The sequence below is a fragment of the Rhipicephalus sanguineus genome, chromosome 8 (assembly GCF_013339695.2).
Source record: "Rhipicephalus sanguineus isolate Rsan-2018 chromosome 8, BIME_Rsan_1.4, whole genome shotgun sequence".
Lineage (NCBI taxonomy): Eukaryota > Metazoa > Arthropoda > Arachnida > Ixodida > Ixodidae > Rhipicephalus > Rhipicephalus sanguineus.
Window position 1 is genome coordinate 74,890,677 of NC_051183.1, and position 10,408 is coordinate 74,901,084.

A 10,408-nucleotide genomic window follows, 5' to 3' on the forward strand; every position below is an offset into this window, starting at 1 on the left:
GCGTCCAGGCCGTGCCTAGCCGCGACATCCTCCGCCCAAGTCACCAGCCGAAGTTGGAGATCCGGCCTGGTGCAGGACAAAGCAGCCTCCCACTGCTGCGGTCTTCTTAAGTGCCAAGAGGCAGGGGGCAAGTGTGCCGGACATGAGAAAAAGATATGATCATAATTGGCGGTGGAGCTGCCACATAAGCGGCAGGCCGGCGAGTACGTCCCGGGGTGGAAGAGGGCAAGACGTGCGGAAGTAAGGAAGGTGTGGGCCTGTAGTTGGCGCCACAAGTGTTGGTGATGCTGGGAAAGGGATTTGTGCGGTTGGGGGGAAAGTGAGGCGAGAGAGGCGGTAGTGCAGTGTGATGTCGTGGTACGTGAGGAGCGCGTCGCGCGTGTCCATTCCCGGCGGGGGCGGGCTTGCTCGGTCAGTCGAATCGCGAGCGATGGAATTGGCCGCCTCGTTGCCAGGATGACCCGCGTGAGCAGGTACCCAGATGATATAAATGGGGCGAGAGGGAGTGGTGCCAGAACGCAAGATACCGGCGGCCGGGGGTGCCACCCGTCCAACTGCGTAGTTGTATACCGCAGGCTTAGAGTCCCAGAAAATGTATTCCGCGGAGGTTTGTGTGATGGCAAGGGCGATAGCTGCCTCTTCGGCCTCGACAGAGGTGGAAGTGCAGACGGAGGCCGTAATTGTGCGTCGGAGGGAGTTGTCGGTGACTGCAAGAGCGTGGGCTGTGTAGTGGCGGTACGGGGCGGCATCCACATAAGCCACGGCAGGTTGCCGTCCGAACCTACGCCAGAGTGCGGAGGCTCGCGCGGCTCTACGGGAAGGGTGGTGCTCAGGATGCATATTCTTAGGGAGGGGATCAACGGTTAGGAGGGAGGAGACGTGGGAAGGGATGGGCAGAGAGGTGGGAAGAGGCATAAGAGGGGAGGCCGGGTGCGGGAGGGACGAAGGAGCTGGGCCGTGCGATGGGCCTCCGTCAGCTCCGTGAGGGAGTTGTGGACGCCCATCGACAGTAGCCGAGCCGTTGAGGTAGATGTGGGAAGGGACAGGGCCGACTTATACGCCTGGCGAATAAGGCTGTTAACTTTGTCTTCCTCGGTGCGAGAAAGGAAGAGATATGGAAGAGAATAGACGAAGCGGCTGAGAACAAAGGCCTGGACCAAGCGGCGGCGGTCGTGCTCGCGCATGCCGCAGTGACGGTTGGCAATGCGGCGTATGAGGCGCATGGTCTGGTGTACCGTGTTGCTGAGTTGAGTGATGAGGGTAGTGTGCTTGCCATTGGACTGAAGAAAGAGGCCGAGGATGCGTAGGGTAGAGACTAGAGGAAGGGGTGTGCCGTCAACGGAGACGGTGAGTGGAAAAGGCGACAGGGCGGCCATCCCCCGAGGCAGAAGGACCAAAAGCCCCGATTTGGTCGGGGAGCAGCTCAACCCGATAGCTCGGGCGTGAGTCGTCACCGCGTCCACACTCGCCTGGAGGGTGGCCTCTATGTCGCCAATATTGCCGGTGGTCACCCAAAGGGTGATGTCATCGGCATAGAAAGCATGTGACAGAGCTGGAATAGTGCTTAGGGCACGTGCGAATGGGAAGAGGGTAATGTTGAAAAGAATAGGTGACAGGACAGAGCCTTGGGGAGTACCCTTGTTGCCAAGGGAGAAAGAAGGAGAAGAAAGTGGTCCGTATGAGATTTCGGCTGTGCGGTGGGCGAGGAAAGCGGTGATGTAAGCATGTACACGGGGTCCGACGTCAAGGGAAGAGAGAGCGTCCAGAATGGCGGTGTGGTGTACATTGTCGAATGCTTTGGTGAGGTCCAGCGCCAGGATAGCTCGAGTGAGTTTGTGGTGGGAGGGGTGTAGGACGTCCTCGGAGAGCTGGAGCATGACGTCCTGGGTCGACAACTGCGGACGAAAGCCGAACATGGAGTCCGGATATAGGTCACGGTCATCCAAATAGGTTTGGAGGCGGGCCAGGATTACGTGCTCGAACAGCTTGCCGAGGCAAGAGGTGAGAGAGATGGGACGGAGGTGCTCGAGGGAAATAGGTTTGCCAGGTTTGGGGATGAAAGAGACACGTGCATGGGTCCAGGACGAGGGAAGAGTACCAGCCTGCCAATGTGTGTTCAGAAGGTCAGTAAGGGCTTCGAGGGAGGGGGTATCCAGGTTACGGAGTGCCTTGTTGGTGATGCGGTCCGCACCGGGGGCCGAGGTCGTGCGGAGCGTGAATAGCGCAGCACGAACCTCGCCCAAGGAGATGTCCGCATCAAGGTCGGGGTTGGGGGAGCCAGTGTAAGCGGGAAGAGGAATAGGGGGGTCGGTACAGAGGTAGCGGTCCCGGAGAGCCGCCAGGAACTCAGTATCGGTGAGTGGGGAAGAGTGAAGGAGATGGGAGATATCCTTGCGCTGGGAAGCTTTGGTGTGTGTGGGGTCTAGTAGCACCCTGAGAAGTGACCACGTGTCGCGGAGGCCCAGGTTGCCGGCCATACGGTCGCAGGTCTGACCCCACTGTTGTCGTAGAAGAGAGGAGCAGTGCTCCTCCATTTCCGACGCGAGCCGAGCCAAACGGAGGCGCAGTCGGCGATTGTGTGTCCACCGGCGGTGGACAACGTGATATGCCTCCCAGAGGTGCAGCAGACGGCTGTCTGCCATAGAGGAGTGGGGTGCTGCAGGGATTGTGGATGTGGCAGTGCGGACGTCCGCCAAAAGGGTCTCAGTCCAGGCAGAGAGGTCGGTGATAGCAGAAGAAGAGGAATTAGTGAGGCGAATGGAGCGGAAGCGGTCCCAGTCCACTATCTGGGTAAGACGAGTAGAGGTGCGAGCAAGGGAGGGGAGTGGGAAAGTGGTGCAGAGAACGTAGTGGTCGCTACCGAGGGAGACACCCGTATTAGTCCAGAATGGATCGGCTACATTTTTGGCGAGGGCAAGGTCCGGATTGGTGTCTCGCTGGACACTAGATCCGATTCTGGTAGGGCGAGCGAAGTCATTAAGGACTGAAATACACTCGTTTTGGACGAAATTCCAGAGTGAGTGGCCTTTGCGGGTGTTCTGGGTGTAGCCGCAGCTGGTATGGGGTGCGTTGAAGTCGCCTAGAATGACTAGGGCGTTGCGGCCAGCGCAGGAAAGCGCTTTGCGTAGGACGAGGAGTAGAGGGCTGAAGCGGCTTTTGGAGGGCTGTACACATTGAGAACAAAGAGGCTTGCCTCAGTGCGACGGCGGGGAAGGATTTCGAGGAGCAGATGGGCACAGTCCGAAACGTTCAGCTGGTGCAGCACGGCAGTAAGGTTACGGTGCACCAACGTCGCAACGCTTGGGTGGGCCTCAGAAGATGGATGAAAGGAGGTGTAATGGCGCAGTTTTGCGGGAGCTAGGGGTTCCTGGAGTGCTAGGATAGAGGGAATAGTGTCGGGGGGGATATTCTGGAGGTGGAGCTGCAGGGTGCTCCGCTTGCCGCAGAACCGCCGACAGTTCCACTGCCAGAGATTAAGGTTCGGGTAGTGCCTGGCCATGATGAATGGCAGGGACACCGGGCGGAGTTGGAGTAGGTGCCGGGGTGAGTGGGGCGGGGAGCGAAAGGTGCGCGAGGGTGGCCTCACTCGCGCTCTGGCGGGCTTCTAAGGCAGCAACTAAGGCTTCTAAGGCTTCTAAGGCCACGCGCGTGTCGATAGCGACGACGCGCTCCTCAAGTCGTGCGAAGCGGGCCGTGAAGCGCTGTTCGAAGGCCTCCAAGAAGGAGACTGTTTCGCGAACGACGTCACGCTCGTGTGGCGCGATGGCGTCGGAGGAGGGTGATCGGCGTTTGTGCGGTGGACGACGGGTGGGGGAAGACGCGCGCGAGGACGCAGCCGAGGGTGCCGTGTTCATGGACTCCTCAGCTGGCACCGGCGGAGATGGCATTCGTGTAGGTGCGGGGGCTGGGGAAGGAGGAGGAGGAGCGGGAGAGAACAGGCGGGCCAGCGCGGCCTGCAGCTGGAGCGACAGCTCTTGAATTTGGAGCTGCTGGGCAGCAATAGCGGCCTCGAGAGCCGCGATTTTGGAGTCCGACGTGTGAGGCTGCGTTATCGAGCTTACCGGTGGTTTGGCTGTGGTGTTGGTAGCGATGGTGGGGGTGGTTGACGCCTCCGGCCTGGGCAGGGGCGGGAAAGAGACGGAGCGGTGGCGGCTGGTAGAACGGGCACCACGGGATGTAGATCGGCGGCGGGGGCGGGAAGGCCGGGAGCTCTCGACGAAGCGTGGTAGTAGTGGGGGTGGTGTTCGGCGATAGAGCAGGCGTGTTCGATAGGGTCGAGGCAGGTGGCGTCGAGGTGATGGGCTGGTGGGCCGCGGCTGCACTGTGTGCTTTCACGGCACGGATCCAGCGTGAGTCATCTTCAAACTCGGCAGGGGTGATGAATTCGCCTTCGACTTGGGACGCCATGTCGGCGGCTTGGAGAATTGCGAGCAGTTTCGGCGGAGGCGACGAAACGCGAGCGGCGTCAGCCGCCGGTGTGGCTTGGAACGCAGCTGCGCGTTGCGCAGGGGCGCGTAGTCGAGCGTCGCACGATAGCCTCAGCGCATCGGCGGCGTGGCAGAGCACAAAAACGGTTCAAAGTGGTCGAAAATGGACGTAATTGGGCTCCGAAGGTGTCAAACGGATCGGCTCACCTTCACGGATGCGCTGTAGAAGCTTCGCGAAGAAAGGGCGAAGAGTTGCGGTGAAACGGGCGAAAAAGTACGGAGCCCATGCGAGGCACGTCCGTACAGCGTTCCACGACGCGATGTCTCCCCTAGACCTAGACGCGGGGCGTTCGTGATCTCCTTCCTCCCGCGACGAGCAGGCAGCAGCGACGCCTCCGGGGACTTGACGTGGCACGAGCGGCCGATGGGCGCCTCTACTTCTCTGGGTCTAGACGCGGGGCGCTCGTGCTCTCCTTGCCTCGCTGAAGAATCTTACGACGACACCAATGGCATGGATTGCAGAGAGCCAGATGTACATGATCTTGCGACTTGGCGGGAGTCGAATACCTTGGACGCCGGCAGTTCCACGCAGCGGAAGCTGGATGGAGACTGGAAGACAGTGCTGATTCTATGCCATAGTGAGGCACAGGCTCGAGAGCGCGAGAGAAAAAAATTAAACAATCGCCCGCTCAAGCTAACCATCTCCCCGCTGCTTCGCATCTACACATGGTTCCCTTTAGCGGAAGATGGTGTAATTTTTTACACGACGCTATCACCAGTATCGCAGAAGTGGTCTAGAATGCAACGTCTGAACATGTTGCTGAGGAAACGTTGTGACGAATATAGGATGAGCCCCGCCGTGTCTTGATCGGCGCTAGATCGCTTGGAAGGTACGTTGTCGAGAATAAGAGCAAGCCACCATCGTGTACCGACGCCATTGGAGGCCCTATAATAAAATAATGATCTGTAATGAAGTACTGATAATCCAGGAAACAAGTGAAGTGGGCAGGAACTGTAGGATATGCATTTTTAAATAAATGTATTGGAATGCCTGTAGACTTCTCCCAAAGTATGCAGTTGGGTGAATTTATTCCTTAGCTTTACAGCTCAGTGCGCGTGCGAGGAGCCTGCCGTGCCCCCAGAAATGGCTCACGCTGTGAATAACGTGAGCACCAGTGCGAAAACGTAACTCGAAGGCTGGATCGTAACCACCCGAGCCATGTCACCATAACTGATCCGGCTATCTCTGGTATACGTAAAAGAGGAAGTGTGTTTGGGAGAGAGCTTTAAAGGGCAACCGGCTACAAGCCACATATTGACGCTGCTGGAAAGCGTCTAGACTCGTATCATACAGCGCTATTTTTACACGACGCTATCACCAGCATCGCAGAATCGTCTATAATGTAGCGTGCTAACATGTTTGCGATACGTTTCAAATTTCACTATTATTTTGGCTAGGACTTTGTGTCTTGTGGTTTGCTTTGTGTCCATTGGGATAGTATTATGCAGCCAAGAGTTTCTGCGCTGTTCTAACATTTCATTCTACGTCAACCACAAATAAACCTCCGGATGATAGGCTGCTTTATTGCGATCACTGTAAATATTAGCAATTGCCTGAATATTTTTCATTAAGAAGCCTGCCTATCAAGGAAATCTATACAGTTTGAGGGCGCAACTTTTAATAGCTTGTTATGGATTACAAGATGGCGAGTACCGGCAGTAGTTACTAGTTGCATGATTCATGGAATCCGTCAAAGGAATACAAATGTGACACTGGCACGGAACGACGCCAAAATGTGTTTACCTTTTGTGTGTAGGTTAGAAAGATAAGCAGCGAAGGGAAGGAAAATTACAGTTTAGTCCGAAAGGCGGTGCGCTGGTAGAGGCAGTAATGCATGTACCAGCTATAGAAAGGTTTTTCAATAATGCATGTTGCTGGGAGAGTCGGTCGTACATCATTAAACAATGCTCTGCGCACAGGAAACACGTACAACACGAGGACGGGCTAAGTACTTCGTTCACTACTAAGTAGTAGTGAACGCGAAGTAATGAGGAAATATTAAAAAAAAGAAAGGTTGGATGACGTTGGAGCTTCGCTTCACGAGCAGAACGCGATAGCGCAATTTGGCGTCCGTATCGCGTTCTCAACCGGGAGCCTCGCTTCGCATCCTGGTGGACACCTCAACCGTGCTGCAAGGAAATGAACATCTGTACGCCTCACATTATCGATTACAAACTATCCTACAATGGATATTGCAAGTAAAGTTGCGAAGTACCCACTACGCGTCCGCAAGGCAACACATGAACCTAGGCAGCTACTCACTTTGTTTATGCTTTTGCTGAGCGTCTATATGTCTGAGCGCTTCGTAATGAATGGACCGTGAAACCCCTAACTCGTTGTGCAATTCACATGTCTTGACGTCTGGCGCAGTTCTACGCTTCTACCACGCAACATTACATTTGTTAGGGAGACTCCTGGCACAATACATTATTATAGGGTTTCTTTTTCGGAAGCAGCTCCAAGCAATAGCGCCGCTCTGAGGCAGAACACCTGCTTGCCACGCAGAAGGCTTGCGTACGATTCCCACTCAAGCCGAATTTTTATTGATTTTTTAGTGAAGCCTTGAAACTGCGCAGTGAGTCGTCCTCTCCAGCCCCTTCTAGTGGGTCGCCCTCTTCGGCTCCTTTCGGACAGAACGCAGCTCGTGCTGGGAGTCGGCGCCGCCTTGATTGTCGCTGTCGTATATTGTCGCCGAGCGCCCGCTAATAAACATCTTGACAATTTGGTGGAACTGCGGCACATTCACAACTTCGGCCCTCATTCGATGCCCCTGACTCTTCGATACCGTACCCTGCCAGCTACCATGCCTCGAGACGCCGCCCAGCAAACGCCCCCGCCTGCACCGACTTCATGTCCCGGTGTCCCTCGTATCCGCGACCCTCTAGTGTTCACTGGCGCAGATGGTACCGACGTGGAGGACTGGCTCGCAATTAGATGCAAAGTATCTTAAGGCGGAGCTCAATCCGGTGGTGGTGGTGGTGTGCGGCGTGACCACCCTTACTGCGCATGCGCATACCCTCTCCACACACCTCCTCTCCCCTCACCCTCTCCACTTTCCCTCTCCCCTACCCCTCTCATCTCCCCTCCTCCTCTCCCATACCCCTCTCCCCTCCCCCTTTCCACTCTTCCTCTGAAACGCGGGCTAGACATGCCGAAATTCTCTCCTGCGCAACGCCGTGATGAGCTCGAGCGCATGCGCGTCCCCTCCCCTTCTCCCTCCTCTCCTACGCTGTCCCCCTCTCGCCCACCTGTCGACCGCGTTCCCCGCTCGCCCTGTGAGAATTAACGGCCAGGCTAGATGGAAGATACGACGCGCGTAGCGTCCCTCTTCGCGTTCCACGACGCGAGGTCGGTAGCATGCCCAACGAACGCCAACGGAACGCGATCGTGCATGTGCTCCGGCTTCGCATCGCCTCATGGTCCCCTTTAGCGGGAGATGGTGTAATTTTTTACTTGCGCGTGAGTGTCCCCAATAAATGGGACGAGGCAGAAAAATTGACCAATTTGGTTTGCTACGTCGCCGGTGTGGCGGGACTGTGGTACAACAATTACGCATCACATTTTACGACGTGGTCCGACTTCAAGACCACCATTATCAACGTGTTTGGGCGCCCTGTCGTTCGTAAGCTGCAGGCCGAACAGAGCTCAACAGGCCGGTGAATCATTCACCATCTACATTGAAGACGTCCTCGATTTGTGTACGAAAGCCGACGCCACCATGTCCGAATCCGACAAGATCAGGCACATAATGAAAGACATCGACAACGATGCCTTCACCATGCTGCTCGCCAAGAACCCCAGCGCAGTGGCAGAGGTCATAACGCTCTGCCAAAGCTATGAGGAGCTGCGCCGGCCGCGGTCGATGACCCGTCGCTCTCCATCACGCGACGCCGAGCTCGCTGGCTTGTCGACCATATCCGACCACTCCGCGTTGCTCGCAGAGATGAAGTCATTCGTCCGCGAGGAAATCGCGCGCCAGTTCTCTGTGCTGGACTTCGCTCGCCCTCCGTACGTTCAACAGCCGTCGACCCCACTTCTGCCTCCCTTTCGTCGAGTAATTGAGCAGGCAATCGCGGAGGTCATACCCGAGTACCAGCACCATCCGGCTCCTGCACTACCATTGAGTTATGCCCAAGTTGTCGCGAGAATACCCCCAGCAATCCCTACGGCTGCCCCACATATTTATGCCGAAGCCTCTGCTCGACCTCACTCTTTGGAAGCGGATGTACCGGCAGACTGCGCCGACGTCATGCACAGGCCACGACTGCAGCCCACCATGCAGTCATATCAGTTGCCGCCCCATCCATCCCGTCCTGCACCACGGGCGGGCCCTGCCCTAGCGAACCAATGGCGCAAACCAGACAACCGCCCCATATGCTTCGCATGCGGTTACGCCGGCCACGTGGCGCGCCATTGCAATCGCGTGCAGCCGCCTAGAGTCGCGTCGCCTGCCACCAGCCAGTCGAACCACCCATATTACGACCCACCTACGCCTCGATCACCGAGGTCTAGCCCAGCTCCATCTATCCGCCGTTCACCTTCACTACGACGCCGCCCACTGTCACCGATATGTCCACGTCCGGACCCACGCGACCAGGAAAACTATAGTCGTCGCAGTCCCCGAGGCAAGGGCTGTGACGCTATCGAACTGCGAAAGCCCTCAACGAAGCCCATCGCACATGATAGGCGAAAGCTGTTATGAGATCACAACAAGGGTCGCTTTTGGTGCCGTAGTCGTCCGCCGCCGCCGCCGGTGTCTGTTACCACTATCGCACGAAATAAGAGAAAGAAAAAATATCCGGGGTGGAACGAGGTTCGAACCTGGGTCCTCTGCGTGGGAGCCCAGTGGTCTACCTCGGAGCCATGCCGGTGCTTGAAACTACCTTGCAAAAAGACCCTATACAGGCTTCATGTCTGGAAGGAACCACATTAGCATGTGTAATGTAGTCTGGCAGAAGAGTAAAATAACAACCACGCGTCACAAAACGCGAATTCTGTTACCAGGCGTCACACAATGCGAATTGCGCAACGAGTGGGTTGTTGAATGCTTCCAACCCATTACAAAGGGGTCTGCCATAATTCTTCATCGTCATCAGCCACAGCATACAAAGTGCACATAATGCCTTACAGGTGTTCAGCGGGTGCCACGGTTCTCCGCATAATGACGAAAAATTGCATAGTGGCTGCTTTCCTACTTCACAAAAATTATGATGAGTTATAGCGTAGTAGGTTTCTAGCAAGTGCACTTCTATTGGTTGCCAAGGAAGCCCATAATGCTCCCATGATCCATTTCTTCAGGGCCTCAATAGAGTTAATTCCCTCTCTCTATCTCTCTTTCTCACGTTAACGTATGTTATCAAGCGTGGTTGGAGAGTTAAACAACGAGCGGGCGTCACACAATGCGAATTACATAACTAGTGGGTCGTTTGTAGCTTCCAACCCATTACAAAGGGCTCAGACGTAAGGCCTGGCGCTTTTTTTGTGGACAGTGTTCGCGCATTTGCCCTTATCGACACTGAAGCCGCCGTATCCATTATGGCCGCTAAGCTTAGCCGACTACTACGCAGCTCGTGCTGAGAATCGGCGCTGCCTTCACTGTCGCTGTTCGATATCGTCGCCGAGTGCCCGCTAATAAACGTCTTACAGTTTATTTATTTGCATATATCTGAAATTTTCGCTCACGGACTACGCTGATTTTTCGCTCGAAACCAAGAACACCGACGCTGACACCGGAATTTCAGCGAAACGAGCTGTTTAACGCTGTCGCGTTAATACAGCGTCTACCGTTCTCAATAACATGTAACGGCCTTGGAAAATGATCGCCAAGGTCTACTGTTATTGCATCGTGTTGGATTTCGGTACTATTGAGTCATTCAAAGCTCCTGTTAATAGCAAGTAGCAACTGCTCGAACTACTTCCC

General features: G+C 55.7%; 1 protein-coding gene across 1 annotated transcript; it reads right to left on the reverse strand.

The window, feature by feature from the left end:
• Nucleotides 1–863: 863 nt before the first annotated feature.
• Nucleotides 864–4,407, reverse strand: LOC125759460 (uncharacterized). The gene is made up of 3 exons (XM_049418278.1): nt 4,169–4,407; nt 3,492–4,116; nt 864–2,786 (listed from the first exon to the last, which is right to left on the reverse strand). The coding sequence occupies exons 1-3, from the start codon at nt 4,405–4,407 to the stop codon at nt 864–866; spliced, it is 2,787 nt and encodes a 928-aa protein (XP_049274235.1).
• Between the last annotated feature and the right edge of the window lie 6,001 nt (nt 4,408–10,408).

Excerpts from the sequence above, each read along its gene's own strand:
- LOC125759460 (XM_049418278.1), bottom strand. The coding sequence starts at position 4,407 with ATGGCGTCCCAAGTCGAAGGCGAATTCATCACCCCTGCCGAGTTTGAA. Across the intron at positions 4,117-4,168 it reads CCGCCGATCTACATCCCGTG|GCCGGAGGCGTCAACCACCC; the intron begins GTGCCCGTTCTA and ends GCCCCTGCCCAG. Across the intron at positions 2,787-3,491 it reads CTGCCATTCATCATGGCCAG|ATAGTGGACTGGGACCGCTT; the intron begins GCACTACCCGAA and ends CGTCTTACCCAG.